Consider the following 17,706-nt stretch of genomic DNA (forward strand, 5'->3'; position numbering starts at 1 on the left):
GTCGGTGCGCGGTCATGTAAGGCTTGTATCATGTGGATGCGCCAATAGTTTTGTTGTCATTACTTAGAATTCCTCATGGGGGCGGCAGAAACTACGCACTATAGCTTTAAGGTGCCGTAGGTAGGACTGTGAAGATCCAGGACTTAGCCAAAAAATTTGGACATCAACAACTAGCCCAAAACGGTCTCCTAAGCCCCTCCCTCCACAAGGGAGAATGAATGTGTGTGCATGAGCAGTGATTGACACGCAGTTAGACCTCCCCCCCCCGGCCCTGATTGGTGCATCTGAACAGGGAGTGGTGGATTGTTGCAAATCACACTACAGGCCAGGCCAGATTTTTTTTTTAATTAGCTGCTTCATGTAGTTCTACTCCAACATAGGGTCAGTTTCAGCAAATATGACAAAGTTAGTTTTATAAGTCTTACCTACTGCACCTTTAACCACAACACATCATGGAAAACAAAGTTTTAACCAATAATTACAGAGTACAATTTATTTTGTGTATTTCAGATGCTTGACATTCTTGTCGGTGTTTTCTTTGCCTTGAAACTATTTAATTTGTTATAAGTGTACAGGCCATTGCGCTGGATCATAGTCATGCATTGCGTCACCCACTTATAAACAATTTAAGTTTGATTCCCTGCGTAATATTATCTTCATCTAAACAGGCTCCCATGCCAATGCACTGGCAGTCTTCGACAAGTTTTGTGGATTTGTTTTCTTCTCCTTTTGTATGGCCGGAAAAAGACATTTTCAAAAGCTACCCCTTCGTGTCCCACTGTTCTTTTTTGTTTGCCAGGCTGCCGGCTCACTGCCACTGATCTTTGACCACGTTACCCTCCATCTGACCTAATGTCCATATGTTTGATTTTTACAGCTAAGTTCATGTGGTGCTGGTCAGTCTGGCCACTGGTGGTACTCCCGGTTCTAAAAATGAAATGGTGTTTTTGTGTGCGTGTGCGGTAGCATTTGCTGTAATCAGTGTCATGGCTGAATGAAGGTTTAGCAAAGCCTTTGACGTCAACACCGTACAACAAGCTGATAACGCAGAAGTTATCTCAGCCAGGTGTGTGGGTGTGTTGTCTGATCAAACAAAACTTGGCTTCCTGGATTCTACGCTGAACTTCAAAAATAGCTTCTGCAAACACTCACACACAGACGCAGACCACTCCACACATACTCGCATGCACACAAGCACGCACAAACGCACACACAGATTAGATGAGGAGATGTGTGTTCACGTGAACTTAGATAATGTGACTGTTGTCGGGTTTCTGAAGTAAAGATTTCTTAAACACCATGTAATCAACCAACCCTGTTACCTTAATTTAGGTAGGGAGAGTTTTTACATGTGTACATGTGACAACAATTAAGATAAGTGAAAGCAGCGGGATCAATAGAAAGAAGATTAAGCTGTGCCTCATATTATCCAAAATTTTCCAACACAAGTCTGACTTAAACTGAAACTAAATAAAGGTAGATAAGTCTGTTTCCTTAGCTATGATCAGCCACACGGGTGATTTCACAAATCTTTTATTTATTTAACCTTTATTTAACTTTATTTAAGACTCATTGAGATTAAAAATCAATTTGCCTGTCTTGGCCAAGACAGGCAAAAGTGCAATTAACACAGTTTCAGACATAAAAAAAAATAAAAAATAATTTAGATTTCAGACGTATAAGGTATCAAAAACATTTTTTCAACATTCAAAACATCTACAGCCAGATGTGCCGGCATCCAAGTAATTCAGAATTGCTTCAAATGCATGCAATGAAACCAGCTCCTGAAGATTCCAATGGTTTTCTAACTAATTCCAAGCCGAGGGAGCAGCATCAGGCCCAGCGGCAGGTTAAAATGACAAAGGGGGCAGGTAAAAATTGCGAGGCGGCGAAATTAACTAATTTACCCAGGCTTTACCCCGCTGCAGCAACAGGGTCAGCACTCGCAAATATGGCATTTCTTGAAGCAGTTAAAAGGGGAACTATGCAGTTTTGTTTTAGCTTAATTTACCTTAACTGAACAGCTTCGGAGTCATTGGAATGGTTGTGTGACTTTTTTTGGGTGGAATGGTGGTCGTCTCGCTTCCCCCTAGCGCCTGTGAGCGGAAAAACCACCTTTGCAACTTTCATCAGGAAGTATGCCGTGATATCAGGTCTCGCGATGTAACAAATTGCTTCACGACACCGTACACATACAGGAACCGGCTAACAAGGTAGCGATGGAGTTTTTCACACTATCGTCATGGCTGAGCCGGCTAAAAAGAAGCAGAAAGCTAGGAAAGCATTGTCGGAGGAAGAGAGAAAGAGGAAACGGCAGAGTGACCGAGAGAGGAGTCAGTCACGATACTTTTGAGTCTTCGAGTCTTTGCTGCCAACACATCAAGTTCAATCCACAACTGGCATCCCATCAATTCTCCAGTCTTTGAGTTTGTATGATTGAACGGGGATTATAAAGTAGCCACTTTTGAGTGTGAATGAGGTCTCGCCCAAATGTGGTCATTTTTATACAATTACACATTCCCCAACTATTCACACTGCAGTCAGTCCCATCCTGCATGTTTCCATTCACTCCTATTGGCTGCATATCAAACTGCCCATTGATATGACAGCATGACATATGTTAGGTGTCGCCCCCAGAGGAGCACTTGTCGTTAGTGGACTCTGATGCCACTCAATGGGCGAGTCCTTCAGCAGCCCTAACTGCTCCTCATTATTATTCAATCCAAACCCCATCACTCATGTACAACTGATTTTCCACACATCCATGTACAAATCTATCTCTACTGTGATTCTCTCTCTCTCTCTCTCTCTCTCTCTCTGTTCATTTATCTCACGTCCTTTCTAAGAATCACATTTTGCTTTTATATTTCTGATTTTCTTAATATTTAGTTAACTGCTTCAATGCAGCGCCTTACATATTTATTTGATGATTATTTTAAGCTTCCTTCCCTCGAGCACAGCCTTCTTCTGTGACGCACCTCGCTCTTCAGAGGCACAGAATTTGTAAAGTTATAACTTCAATCATGAAATATCAGTTTAAATGCAAATGAGACCTGACAGAGCATCCAAGCAAAGATTGCTAACATACGGTACTCGCGAAGTATTTAGGTTGGATACTAAGATGTAGCTGTAAGCAGCATCTGCGCAGTGCACAGAGACACTGTGTCTTCAGTGGTCGTAAAGTACCGTATTCCAGTTGCAAGGCCAAGCAGCAGCCATTATCAAGTTCAACTTCACAACAGTTGAACTGTCTGTTCTATTGGGCTGCCTATGTGGAGGAGGATTTTTCATTTAGACCATCCAGAAGTGTGTGTGTGTGTGTGTGTGTGTGTGTGGTGGTTCATAAAAGCACAGAGTTTGTCTAGTCAAATGAGAGTGATCACAATCTGACACCCTCTGCCTTAGGCAGAGAGAGACTCCCATAAAATGCTCAATATGCCTGAGACTGCCCTCTGATGTCACAGAGAGAGAGAGAGAGAGAGAGAGAGAGAGAGAGAGAGAGTGGGAGGGGACCAGAGGAACAGAGGGAGGGAGAGAGTGGGAGGGGACCAGAGGAACAGAGGGAGGGAGAGAGAGTGGCAGCCGGAGGGCAGACTGAAGAACGTCAGTGAGAGAAACACAGAGAAGCGATACAGAGTGAGAGACGGAGAGTGTGAAAGACTAGTGAAGAAAAGGAAGAGAGATCTGTTCTCGCTACGAAAAACCAGGTTGGTCTGCTGTGTTTATTTGCGTTACAGTGGACTTCACAGCGCTGTTCAGAGTTGCACTTTTGGCTACAGACACACACTTTTTCTCTCTTTTTCTCTCTCTGGTACTGTACAATACACACACACACACACACACACACACACACAAGCACACACAAACAAACGCACAACAACCGGACAGCACGGAACAACTGATGGGTAAGAGCCCTTGTTGTTATGCATGGATCACGGTTTGTTTGGATAGCGTGTGTGGATGTTTGAAATTCTCATATTTGGTTTGTAATTGTGTTATTTGGTGTGTAAAGGACAAGTTTATGTGTGTGCTAAATAAGTGTACATTTACAATTGTAAATGTTTATGTATACTGTTTAGTTGGTGTGTATCCCTAAGCCTGCATGTGTTTATATTAACTCATTTAGCCTATAGATATATGTTACGGTGGATGCGTGTTTACTTGAGAGAGCGTATGTCCGTGTGTTAATTTGCTGTGTGGGCGTGCAGCTTTCGAGTAGTGGCAGTGTTTATTGAATGGTAGTGATGCATGGAGACTCTTGCTCAGCACCACTCAGTGCAGCCTTTAACTGAATGGAGCAGATGGCTGCGTCTGTTCCTCCCCACAGCCTATTGTGTAAATGCTTGTGTTTGTGTTTATGCCTCTGTGTGTGTGTGTGTGTGTGTGTGTGTGTGTGTGTGTGTGTGTGTGTGTGTGTGCGTGCGTGCGTGCGCAGGAATATGCATGAAAGTTAGTTTTTAAACACAAGCGGTAGCTTGTTGCAAATCTAATTTTTTGCAGGAGAGATTTTCACTGTTGATTGCTCAGCTCTTAAAGCAATGCAAATCACTGAATATATTTTGAAGTGTTCTGTTCCTGCAAAAAAAAAAGCACGTAAAACTGTTGTATCCATGTTTTTGTTTTCTGGATTTAATTTCTGTGCTAGATTTCATTTTCTGTTCTTACACCATTTAATAATACACGTTTTGTTTCTTTTGGTTGGTGGCCAGTGCGCATAAAGTGTGACCATGTGGGTCCACGTCTTTCTGTCTTGGATTATGTATGTCCATACTGTATGTCTGTATGTAAGACAGGGACATGCGATGACATAGATCAACACGCGTATACACACACACACACACACACACACACACACACACACACACACACACACACACACACACACACACACACACACACACACATCCCAGACTTGACAGTAAAGTGTTGAGCTGAATGCACATGCAGGCCATGTGTTGAGTTAGTTTCCTATACCATCATTGGTCCTCCCTCATTATCTCTAGCCCCACCCCGCATCTCCTGTCCAACCAACCGCTGGCCACCATCTCACCAGTCGCTATGGCGTTTGCCTCCCTCCTCTGCGAGCACCTGTGTGTGGGGCTCACGGCTGGTCAACACTATATCAGCGATTATTCATTCTTAATCTGCAAGCGTTACGCTGCTGTCACTTGTATGCTTTTTTTGTGCGTAACTTTGTTTTTATCAAACACACTGTCTTGACTGCTTTGAATTTTTAATGAGCGCGTACACTCAGTTCCTACTAAACTGTGACTAAACATGCATGGGGTTTTGTCTGAGTGCATAGATGCCCGGTGGGGCATGGAGCTCCCTCGGGAATCCTGGTCTATAAATAACTCCTTCTGTGTGATCCATGATCCTAGCCTGATCACGGGAGAGGGGGGTGAGAGGAGGGAGGGAGGGGCAGAGTCAGAGATAGACAGGCACAGAGAGGGATGGATGAATAGATGTGGGACAGAGAAGAGGAGGCACGTTTCCCCAGCAATGTTTGTGTCTGTTTTTGGTGAGTTCAGCCAGATTTTATAATGATGCAGTAGGGCAACCTCACAACTCCATGGGACTTCACAGAGTAAACACAATTTCCCGTCTGGAAATCAACAAGAGTTTATCTTACTTCCGCCCCTCATCTTTAATGATCCGTCATAGCTTTAATGGTCCTTTCGCTGCTACACATTTACAACGCATTTAGAAGCTACTGCATACTTTTAAAAAATCACCTAGTAATCAGTCATAGAAAAATGTGATTTTTTTTTTTTTATTTAAACTGACATTTTAGATTTGCAAAGTTTTGATCATCGTGTGACGATAACGTAAGAAAATGAAGACATTTACCCTTTTTTGATCTACACATGTATCAATGCACTTAAAATGTCAGCGTGTAGTGTGGGCGGTTCGGCCATGCCTGCAGCAGGAATGTTTGCATCATCATGCCCCATGCTGTCAGGGAGAGTTAGCTTGTGCAAACGCCTCTCCTTCCGTTGGCTCAGCACCATTTACCTCGTGCCACATTCACAGAGTTCCATCCTTGTAAGCTGGGCTAATTACTTCACAGGTGCCTGCATCCTGCTGAGTGTTGTATGTCGCCCTGTTTGTTTGCTGCCATTCACAAAGCTTTGTTAACTGTAAACATTACAGAACATTACATTCGGCTGAGCAGAGCTGCTGTAGTTTTTGTCATACAGTACTGTGTATCTTCACCAGCTTGACCAAGATCAGACGTAGCCTGGATCAACGGAAGTGCATTTCCAGGATAAAGCCTGACATGTTGGCCCTCCACTTCCGACCTCTTTTTGTTGCCGTTCTCAAAATCCCTTTTGCTATGAGAAACAACAACCTTTGAGCTAGCAAGCTACACGCTGAAAATGATACGTTTTTAAGAAAATCTGGATCGTGCAACAAAGCAGGCCTGCTTGGTTCTTTCGAGGAATGGTTGTAAAGATTTACAAAGAATATGTTTTCGGTATTTACTATCTAACTGGGACGTTTTGATACCAATTGGTGGGGATTGCTGTGGACAAAGTACACACGGTGATACACTGGTAAAAGCAAATGGCGTTTAACCATGTATCCAGCTAATATAAATAGCTCATGTTTCTATATTGGGTGAACAGTTAACTTCATTTAATATTGTATGTGGTGTTTTCTTTTGCAGGGTGCAAATGTTCCACCAAAACAAGTTCCTTCCCGAGACCATTTTGCAGAGTCACCGTCGCGTCCAGAGCTTAGCGCCGCCCAAGACGATTGTTATTGGTTCAAAGAAATGCAACAAACAACTAGGGCTGCACAATTAATCAAACAAAAACTTGCAGGGTGGCGCAATATTTGTCAATGGCAAAATATGTGTCAAACCATTACTAATGAAGTATTGTGGTGCTGCAGAGACGTCCCGGCCAACAAATCGTATCCTACAGACTACAGAAAAAAGCTGTTTGGTACAGATCCTCGGGAAAATCACACTATAATCATTTTAATTTCTTTCAATTTTAATAATTTTCAATGAAAATGAGAATAATGATACAAAAATGATCATTCCCTCCAATATCGTGAATCGTATCGCAATCACAATATCAGTCAAAAATAATCGCAATTAGATATTTTCCTCATATCGTGCAGCCCTACAAACAACCCAGAGCGTTTTTTTTTCTCCTATCCCAGAATGTATATGTGGTGTAGCCAGACCTTACCCCACAGCGCTGTGGAGATAGGTCTGGCAATGCGAGACTAGTCAGATGTGACACAGATGTGTCTCCTGTGTGCTATCAAACCTTTTGACAACACTATAAACCCACACTAAAACCACCTTTTAATCTGAGTCTAAAACAAGTCTCCACAGTAAAACCTTTGATCCAAAGGCTTCCCACCTTTGTCACATAATGACATGAATTAACCAAAACGATGAAACTATAGAAGTAAAACCATTTACTCTGGGCACTGCAATGACTTATATCGAAATATATAGAATAGAAAACAAGTTTGTGTGGTTCAGGTGTGGGCTGTAATGTTGACACATAAATACCATCAAGGTTATCAAAAGGTCTAAGCTGCTAAGTACCTCCTTGTGTAGCTAACATCCCAAACCTGCAGACGGCTAAAGCACTCAATCAGTACAATGGTAATGTGCCAGCAGCCAGTGTGGTTAGCCTCTGAGTAGCTGGTCTGAGGAGTGATTACAACACCTTCCTCTTCCTCTCCATCTCTCTCCCTCTGTGCCACCTGCGCTTGTAGCCCCTAACCTTGAGGATAAGTGGCTGTCATTATTATTATTATTGTCATTATCATTATTATGTTCAGCAGTCGGCCATTGATCACTGGTCTGTAAGTGACCGGCCATATTAACAGAATAAACATAACACTGTACATAGAAACCCAATATGACACAGTACAAAAGTACACAAAAACATACATTTTCGTCTAGACACAGTTCCATTTCAGTCAAGTGCAAGTGTGCTTTATTGTACTTGTTTACTAAATTCAACTCTAGTCCAAACTTGCATCTACTGTAGGTGGGTGTAGTGGTTTAGCTTAGGTTTTTTATTCAGATCAGGTCACACAGTTTTGATAACCAGTTTGGCTTGAGGTCAGGGCTGCATTTTCATGCACTCAGGCCACCTCCTATCAAGTGTACAGAGTAGTTTTGGTGGCTTTATTGGTGGCTTAATTCTGCAGGCATCCTTATTGACACTTAAGCTGCTTACACTTCGTCTCCCCGAGTTTGTCAAAAAAAATGCCTCAGAACACACTGAAGAGACGAGACGTAATACGTCTCCATAACAGCAGGCGGCGCTAATCTGTATTGTTGCCCAAAAATGAAAACCGGCAGCTGGACGAACCGTCACGTGGGTCTGGTTTCTCCGGAAATTCAAAGACAAACTGTCATGGCGCCTTGTTCAGAATACGATCTCATATTGTACTAAAATAGTTCACCGAAACGTGTTTCTGAAAACATTTTAAGCGAGAAATAGGCCACGCAGTTGCTGAATCTGTCTTCATTTCAGATTGACAAAGGTCAGTTTAAAAGATTTTTGTCAGATTTCGAGAGACTCTAGTCACGCTCATTCCGCTCCCCGTTTCCGGGTTAGCACTCCACCAATTCCGACCAAAGTCCGACTGCCGGCAAGGGCCCGCCCCGCCGATTATACAACGGCCCCTCGGACGGACGACGGCACGGAACACACCGAACAGACTCGAGTCACTGACCTCGCCAGACTGTCCGACGGCCGATTATCGGCTCTGTGTGTCCGGGCCTTTATGGCCCCACTGAGATTAACCCCCCCCACACCCCTAGTCACTACACTTTTCTTTAACCTACATCCTGGACTATACACCTGCCCATTGCACATACTATATTTTTTGCACATTCTGCATCATTGCATCATTCTTTTCTAATTCTGATTTAGTTGGCAGAGGCACTCACTCCGACCTGTTGAGCTTATGAATCATGATTTTGCAAATCATTGCTCAGCAAATAGTTAATATTTTGCTATGATTTTATTAGCTGGCTTATAGTGAAGTTCAGTGAGATGTCATGGGTTACTTTATGTGCATTCATTTTCCTAAAGGGACTGCTTGGACTTTGTTGTTTTGGGGGTGGCAGGGCTGTAGGAGCCCCACATGCCTGTGAAAACAAACAGCCCTTTGAGGCCTGTGGCATGCTTACTGAGTAAGGCACTTGGGGAACCGTACATAAATAGCATGGGGTTGAGAGAGAGAGTGCAGTGGCTAACTCCAGGGGCCACCCAAGAGCCCTATTTAGAAGAAATTGGGATGGCAGATCTTCCCTGCCAAAGCTTGCCAACGCAAGCCTGCATGGGAAAATATACAGCAGAGAAGGTGTTAATTGCGGTCATGCATGTTTGGCACAGTGGTGCTAGAATTGCTCGCAACGGGCTCCCTCTGAATAGGTCCCAATGGTGCAGAGTGACACTTGGTTTGAAGAGCACTGACCCAACACAAGGTTTTGTTTGTTTGGCCCTGATGTTTGATGCTTTTTAAATATGTGTGTAAACAGTTGACAGGCATGTGTGTGTACATGTATGCGTGTACAGACAATGGGAAGGTGATGGGCTGATCGTTCACGCTGGTTCACAGAGAAAGGCTTTGTATGGATGATGAGCAACACGGATAATTGGCACCGACTTTTCAGAGCGAGAATGACAAACAGTGTGCCTCTCTTTCTATACGTTTGTTTATGTGGACGTGACACAAACATACACGTTTGTAGGTCAGAGGTCCAGTAATCATTTTAACACGCACATGGACAAACAGCTCCCACATTAGTACATGCCGGATCCAAAGCCTTGGTGGGGAAAAATGGATGAAAGAGCATAATAAATGTTGATAAAAGCAAGAACAGTGTATGGTTGAGTAATCAACACATACAGTAAACTAGATTCTTGTGGACTCCTGTAGACTGGCTTAAGCCTTACTTTTTCATAATTTTAAACAAAAAGTAGTGACTTCTAATGTCCAGCTTTCAAACAACTCCTCACAAGTATAATGACACAATTACACACACACACACACACACACACACACACACACACACACACACACACACACACACACACACACACACACACCAGTGAAGCACCAGCATGTCTGGCCCGGCCACACCCTTTCTTCTCTCCCTGCTGTCCCGTTGGGTGGTGTTGAGTTTCCTCCCCGCACTCAAAAGCTGCCCGGTACCAAAGATGTCATTGGCTATCTCAGCAAGTAACTGCAACTCCACTCGCCACCTCATTGGTCACTGGGGATGCCAGGGCATCCATGATAGGTCAGAGATGCTCTCCACTAGTTTTAGGGTATTGATAAACTGGCAGAGGGCTTGGCATGGTGCAAGGTGGTTCTCTACGGCGCAACAATCGATCAGAAAAAGACTAAATGATACACAGGAGGTTTTGATCTTAAGTTCAGATATCAAGCACAAATTGACTATTCATTTGGTTGCATGTGTTTGAAGATTGTGTCATGCTGAAGAAGCTTAAAGCCTTGTCAACTTGTCCATCTTACAATCATTCTTTTTTAGTCTCCTTGTTTTTTTCATAACACACAGCAACTAAAACTAGAGATCTGGTTTACTGGTTTATCTTCCTATAGCCTACACATATAAAGCTCATGCTGCATACTATCTCTAATTATATCAAGCACTGACAGTTTTAGACAGAAAAATTAGGCCTGCACGACATATTCCAGTTACATATCAAGGCTTTAAAGTTGGCTTTTTTTTCTTGTTTCCCTTATGTCGCGTTGTTGGGTTATACTACTGTTTGTGTGTAAGCAGCTGTGTTGTTTGCTTGTTTTGAAAAAATAATCTGATTGCACTAATACTCTGGTTTTTGCATGTCAACCATGTTGATCCAAGGATATTGCTTTTGCTGTGTTTGCTCTTAGTGTACATGTTTCAACAGCACCACAGGCCTGTAGGCTGTACTACGTCATCGGATTAATCAAATAAAGCAGAATAAAAGTTGCAGATTTAATGCAACATAAGGGCTGCAACACAAACAGTCGTTCATATTTTTGTGTCGTCCACTTCAGTGTCTTTCCCAGTGATATTTGAATTTTTTGACATGGCATTTGTAGGGCTCATACCTGTGACCTTTTTGTTTAAGGCTGTTATGTCTAACCCTGTGTGTTAGTGTGTAGTGTCTATGTAGATTGTGACTGATACAGAGTGTGTAGCTTTTGGCCATATTGTTGTCTATATCCTCTCAAATGCGTGATGGCACCTGGAATCTATCTTCTTCAACATCACACACAACTTTGCTTTCTCTGTAGAAGATACACACACAGAGCACAAACAGTACGCTGTCAGCATTGCACCTACTGTAAGCAAAATGTAGTGTTACTGCTCACATATACACATTAAAAGTGGAAACACACACATATACAAATACACACAGTAAGTCTGTATGCGTGTCAGCAAATCCCTGCTGCAAAACTCATGTTGCAGGGGGATTGTTTTTGCTCTGTGCTGCCATGTTTCATCATTCTACCCGTGTGTGTGTGTGTGTGTGTGTGTGTGTGTGTGTGTGTGTGTGTGTGTGTGTGTGCGCTGTTTTGTCATCTGTGTGCAGGGTTTCTTGGTTTCTCTGAGAATGATGTTTTTATAGATGTAGGTAGAGGTAGAGCTGAGTTTCCGTTGTCCAGTAATTACCAAAAATCATTGGTCGAAAAAAAATTATGAGCACCGAAAATTCGAATTGTCTCCGGTCCCAATAACCGGTGGAAATAATTCTTGCTGCACAATTTGAATTGTGTTAAAATAGGCTACAGTGATTTTCATATCTTTCCTTCTATTAAAACAATGAACAATCATGTTTTATTCATTTAAAAAAAGGAAAAAAAACTACATTTGATTGAATGTGTAGACTACTTAAAGGTCCCATGGCATGAAAATGTCACTTTATGAGGTTTTTTAACATTAATATGCGTTCCCCCAGCCTGCCTGTGGTCCCCCAGTGGCTAGAAATGGTGATAGGTGTAAACCGAGCCCTGGGTATCCTGCTCTGCCTTTGAGAAAATGAAAGCTCAGATGGGCCAATCTGGAATCTCCTCCTTATGAGGTCATGAGGGGAAAGTTTACCTCCCCTTTCTCTGCTTTTCCCGCCCAGAGAATTTGGCCCACCCATGAGAGAGAGACATCATGGCTTTCAAACGAGCAAAGTGGCAGTTGATCAAGGCACACCCCCACCCTCCACCTTGCCCCCCCCCCTCTCTCTCCTCCTCAATAGCTACAGACACAGAAATGACACGTCCTAAGTAAAGGTCATTGTGGGACTGGCTCTAGTGGCTGTAATTCTGCGAGACTTCAGATACAGTATTAGGGGACCACTAAGGTCTATATAAAAGAGACTTCAGATACAGTATTAGAGGACCACTAAGGTCTATATAAAAGAGACTTCAGATACAGTATCAGGGGACCACTAAGGTCTATATAAAAGAGACTTCAGATACAGTATTAGAGGACCACTAAGGTCTATATAAAAGAGACTTCAGATACAGTATTAGGGGACCACTAAGGTCTATATAAAAGAGACTTCAGATACAGTATTAGGGGACCAGTAAGGTCTATATAAAAGAGACTTCAGATACAGTATTAGAGGACTACTAAGGTCTATATAAAAGAGACTTCAGATACAGTATTAGGGGACCACTAAGGTCTATATAAAAGAGACTTCAGATACAGTATTAGAGGACCACTAAGGCCTATATAAAAGAGACTTCAGATACAGTATTAGGGGACCACTAAGGCCTTTCAGATACAGTATTAGGGGGCCACTAAGGCCTATATAAAAGAGACTTCAGATACAGTATTAGGGGACCACTAAGGTCTATATAAAAGAGACTTCAGATACAGTATTAGAGGACCACTAAGGTCTATATAAAAGAGACTTCAGATACAGTATTAGAGGACCACTAAGGTCTATATAAAAGAGACTTCAGATACAGTATTAGAGGACCACTAAGGCCTATATAAAAGAGACTTCAGATACAGTATTAGGGGACCACTAAGGCCTTTCAGATACAGTATTAGGGGGCCACTAAGGCCTATATAAAAGAGACTTCAGATACAGTATTAGGGGACCACTACGGTCTATATAAAAGAGACTTCAGATACAGTATTAGAGGACCACTAAGGTCTATATAAAAGAGACTTCAGATACAGTATTAGGGGACCACTAAGGCCTATATAAAAGAGACTTCAGATACAGTATTAGAGGACCACTAAGGTCTATATAAAAGAGACTTCAGATACAGTATTAGAGGACCACTAAGGTCTATATAAAAGAGACTTCAGATACAGTATTAGGGGACCACTAAGGCCTATATAAAAGAGACTTCAGATACAGTATTAGGGGACCACTAAGGTCTATATAAAAGAGACTTCAGATACAGTATTAGGGGACCACTAAGGTCTATATAAAAGAGACTTCAGATACAGTATTAGGGGACCACTAAGGTCTATATAAAAGAGACTTCAGATACAGTATTAGGGGACCACTAAGGTCTATATAAAAGAGACTTCAGATACAGTATTAGAGGACCACTAAGGCCTATATAAAAGAGACTTCAGATACAGTATTAGGGGACCACTAAGGCCTATATAAAAGAGACTTCAGATACAGTATTAGGGGACCACTAAGGTCTATATAAAAGAGACTTCAGATACAGTATTAGGGGACCACTAAGGTCTATATAAAAGAGACTTCAGATACAGTATTAGGGGACCACTAAGGCCTATATAAAAGAGACTTCAGATACAGTATTAGGGGACCACTAAGGCCTATATAAAAGAGACTTCAGATACAGTATTAGGGGACCACTAAGGTCTATATAAAAGAGACTTCAAATACAGTATTAGGGGACCACTAAAGCCTATATAAAAGAGACTTCAAATACAGTATTAGGGGACCACTAAGGTCTATATAAAAGAGACTTCAGATACAGTATTAGGGGACCACTAAGGTCTATATAAAAGAGACTTCAGATACAGTATCAGGGGACCACAAAGGTCTATATAAAAGAGACTTCAGATACAGTATTAGAGGACCACTAAGGTCTATATAAAAGAGACTTCAGATACAGTATTAGAGGACCACTAAGGTCTATATAAAAGAGACTTCAGATACAGTATTAGGGGACCACTAAGGTCTATATAAAAGAGACTTCAGATACAGTATTAGAGGACCACTAAGGCCTATATAAAAGAGACTTCAGATACAGTATTAGGGGACCACTAAGGCCTTTCAGATACAGTATTAGGGGACCACTAAGGCCTATATAAAAGAGACTTCAGATACAGTATTAGGGGACCACTAAGGTCTATATAAAAGAGACTTCAGATACAGTATTAGGGGACCACTAAGGTCTATATAAAAGAGACTTCAGATACAGTATTAGGGGACCACTAAGGCCTATATAAAAGAGACTTCTTATACAGTATTAGGGGACCACTAAGGCCTATATAAAAGAGACTTCAGATACAGTATTAGGGGACCACTAAGGTCTATATAAAAGAGACTTCAAATACAGTATTAGGGGACCACTAAGGCCTATATAAAAGAGACTTCAGATACAGTATTAGGGGACCACTAAGGTCTATATAAAAGAGACTTCAGATACAGTATTAGGGGACCACTAAAGCCTATATAAAAGAGACTTCAAATACAGTATTAGGGGACCACTAAGGTCTATATAAAAGAGACTTCAGATACAGTATTAGGGGACCACTAAGGCCTATATAAAAGAGACGTCAGATACAGTATTAGGGGACCACTAAGGTCTATATAAAAGAGACTTCAGATACAGTATTAGGGGACCACTAAGGCCTATATAAAAGAGACTTCAGATACAGTATTAGGGGACCACTGAGGCCTATATAAAAGAGACTTCAGATACAGTATTAGGGGACCACTGAGGCCTATATAAAAGCATCCAAAGAGCACCATGTCATAGGACCTTTAAGGTTTACAAACTACAAACAGCAACAAGCAAGCGGGAAAGTCAAAGCCCAAGCCATGGCGAAACAGGGAAATATTGGGAATTACTTTATAAAACCAAGCAGCAGCCGGTCTAATGTAGGTCACAATGAAGATGACTCACTCCGAAGAGACGGCTGATGCCGTACCCGTCGTTCCAGCCGAAAAGAAGAAGAAAAAAACGCATTAGCCTATAGGCTACTGTAGTTCATGTTGCGGCAGGCAGCATTATTGTTATAAGCCAGTTTTACTCTCATATACTTTCCTATTTAATGTTTTATTATATCTGGCTGGCTAACTTTATTTTTTTAAATGTTATGAGCCAGTTTGTACTGTAATTTGTATTGTTTTATTATTTCTGCCTTGCAAACGTAAATTATTTTGATTCAAGTTGGCACTTTATAATTTTATGAGCCAGTTTGTTTGCAAAAGCTGTAGTTTGTATTGTTTCCTATTGTTAACATTAGCCTACCGCTAGCTAGTAGCTGGATTAAAAACGGTTAAAATGCTGACAGTTAACGCTAAACGGTGTAAAGTTTGTCTGTATTTCACTGTAGAGGATTCCGACACTGGGGTGTAGCAATCTGCAGCTGCTGTTGTCGGAAAAACACAGACGGTGCATTCAATGAAACTGGTAATTTACAGCCTCGTGGTGCATTCAAAGTTGTTGTTAAATGCCCTTTTCCCATCTGGTGGTTGTTTTTGTCATTCAACAGCTATTTACTAGTGAAATAAGTTATTGTTATTGTGATTACATTATTATTAAACGTTTCATTTTGACGATATGGCCTTAGCAATAAACAAGCCATTCTTTAATATCGCCAACTGTTTAGTACCCTTCTTTTTTTAACTTTCTTAAAAAGTATCGGTTCAGGCACCGTTAAGGCACCGGTACCATTTCAAAAGTACCGCTTTAGCACCGGTATCCAAACCAAACAATACCCGACCCTAATATTGACTCTAGATTCAAATGTGTGACTAGATTAAATATATAATAAACAAATACAAATCTTAAAATCAAGTTCATAAAGTAACTTTCTTTGCATTCATTTGATTCCCAATCAAGATACACTGGTAAGCATGGCTTTCCATTGTTAATATGTACTTAAAAACAGTTCTGAAATGCAAAATAATAGAATTTTAATAATGTGATAAAACATGTGATTAATCGCGATTAACTATAGAAATTCAACGATTAATCGGGATTAAGAAAATGTAATCGTTTGACAGCCCTACTTTCTATACACTTTGCTCCCACCACAGCACAGACTGTCACTCGGATGATCTCAGGCTCTCTTAAAATCACAGACACAGTTTGTGTATTTAGTGTTTTGCTAATGCTCTTACCCAATGAGTACAACTCTAAAACAGGCTTAACTCCCTTGTTTGCCAACAGCCAATATGAAGTGTAACACTGAGTGCAACAGTGTTCAGACAGCTGATGTAAGTGTTCATTCGTCATATTTGGATCAGAGAGAACATGGTGTTTTGGCTGCTTCCAAATGATATTGAACCTTCTGGACCTTGAATTAATTATGTAATTGTACTATAAACTGATATTCTAAGATGAAAATGACATGAATTTTCTTTAATAACTCCCCTAGAAGACTGGGCTTTTAGCTGTAGTAAAAATTCAAAAAAAATTTTCCTGCCAAGTCACAACCCTCAGAGACAAATCTGCTGTTGGGGTCAAAATCGTCACGGCACAGACAAATTGTGGAAAGCAGACATGCTGCACATATCTTTCTGGGAATCTTTGTACGTGTTTTTTTATTTTTTTAGTTTATATAAAAAGATTGGAGAATGTGTGTGTGTGTGTGTTCTTTTTATGGTTAATTTTTAGCCTGTGATTTGCAGCTTTGTTTAGACTCTAGATATTTGCATTGCAAGCCCTTTATTGCTGCGTGTTCTAATCAAACTCCATCCTTATCCTCCACTCTTCCATCTTCTCTCTCTCCTCCTCCAGTGGATGTGAGCACGGCAGCACTGCCCATGCAGGTGCCCCCCGCCACCACAGCCATCCTTCCCATGGACCTACGCGTAGTGGACCACCCCCACCACCACCACCACCACCACCACCACCACCCGCAGCCCTCCTTCGGCCTGGCTCCCCAACCCCACCCTACACCGCCCGTCTCCACAGCTTGCCCCACGTCCTCCGAGCCAGGCCGCGGGACAGTCATCAGTAAGTGGGCATGGTCTCTGGCAGGGCTGGGTGTCGGCAATGATTTTCCGGGATCAATTTGATTCCAATTCACAAGGTCCCCAATCGATTTCATTCCCGATTCAATTTTATTTTCAATTCAATGTCAATTAGGTTAGGGAACACTTCAGTTACAATACCAATTTAGCTTGGATATGAAATAGATTCTACAATTGTACACAGTTCCCTCTAACCTTGTGCGTTCTTAAAAGAATCAAAGTTTACATTTAGTTACATTAATGCACTTTATTTTATTTATTTAACATGAACACACAATAAAGTGCAGCTCTACAGACTCTACAGTCAGTGAGTACTTCAGATATCTTGAGGTGACAGAGGGACCCCTTTGAAAATGGCCATGCCAGTTTTTCCCTCACCAAAATGCAGCCTAATAACTTTGGAGGGTTACCAACAGCCGATATGAAGGTCTGGTCCGTCTTGTGGTTAAAAGTCGCATCCTGGATAGTTAATACAAACACGCCCCTGCCTCCAAACGCTCTAATG

At 41.7% G+C, this 17,706-nt stretch overlaps 1 protein-coding gene across 5 annotated transcripts in view; it reads left to right on the forward strand.

The window, feature by feature from the left end:
• The window catches only part of hdac4 (histone deacetylase 4), a 136,753-nt gene that overhangs the window by 61,878 nt on the left and 57,169 nt on the right, over nt 1-17,706 (forward strand). For 3 of the 5 annotated variants that reach the window (XM_036004143.1, XM_031291491.2, XM_036004144.1), the window contains one exon: nt 16,966-17,184. In XM_036004143.1, coding sequence (XP_035860036.1) covers nt 16,966-17,184 — 219 coding nt within the window. Of the gene's footprint in view, nt 1-3,561; nt 3,708-3,827; nt 3,906-16,965; nt 17,185-17,706 lie in introns of those variants that run through there. The other 2 variants (XM_036004146.1, XM_036004145.1) reach the window with 2 other exon arrangements.

This window comes from Sander lucioperca, chromosome 8, assembly GCF_008315115.2.
Source record: "Sander lucioperca isolate FBNREF2018 chromosome 8, SLUC_FBN_1.2, whole genome shotgun sequence".
NCBI classification, from domain to species: Eukaryota; Metazoa; Chordata; class Actinopteri; order Perciformes; family Percidae; genus Sander; species Sander lucioperca.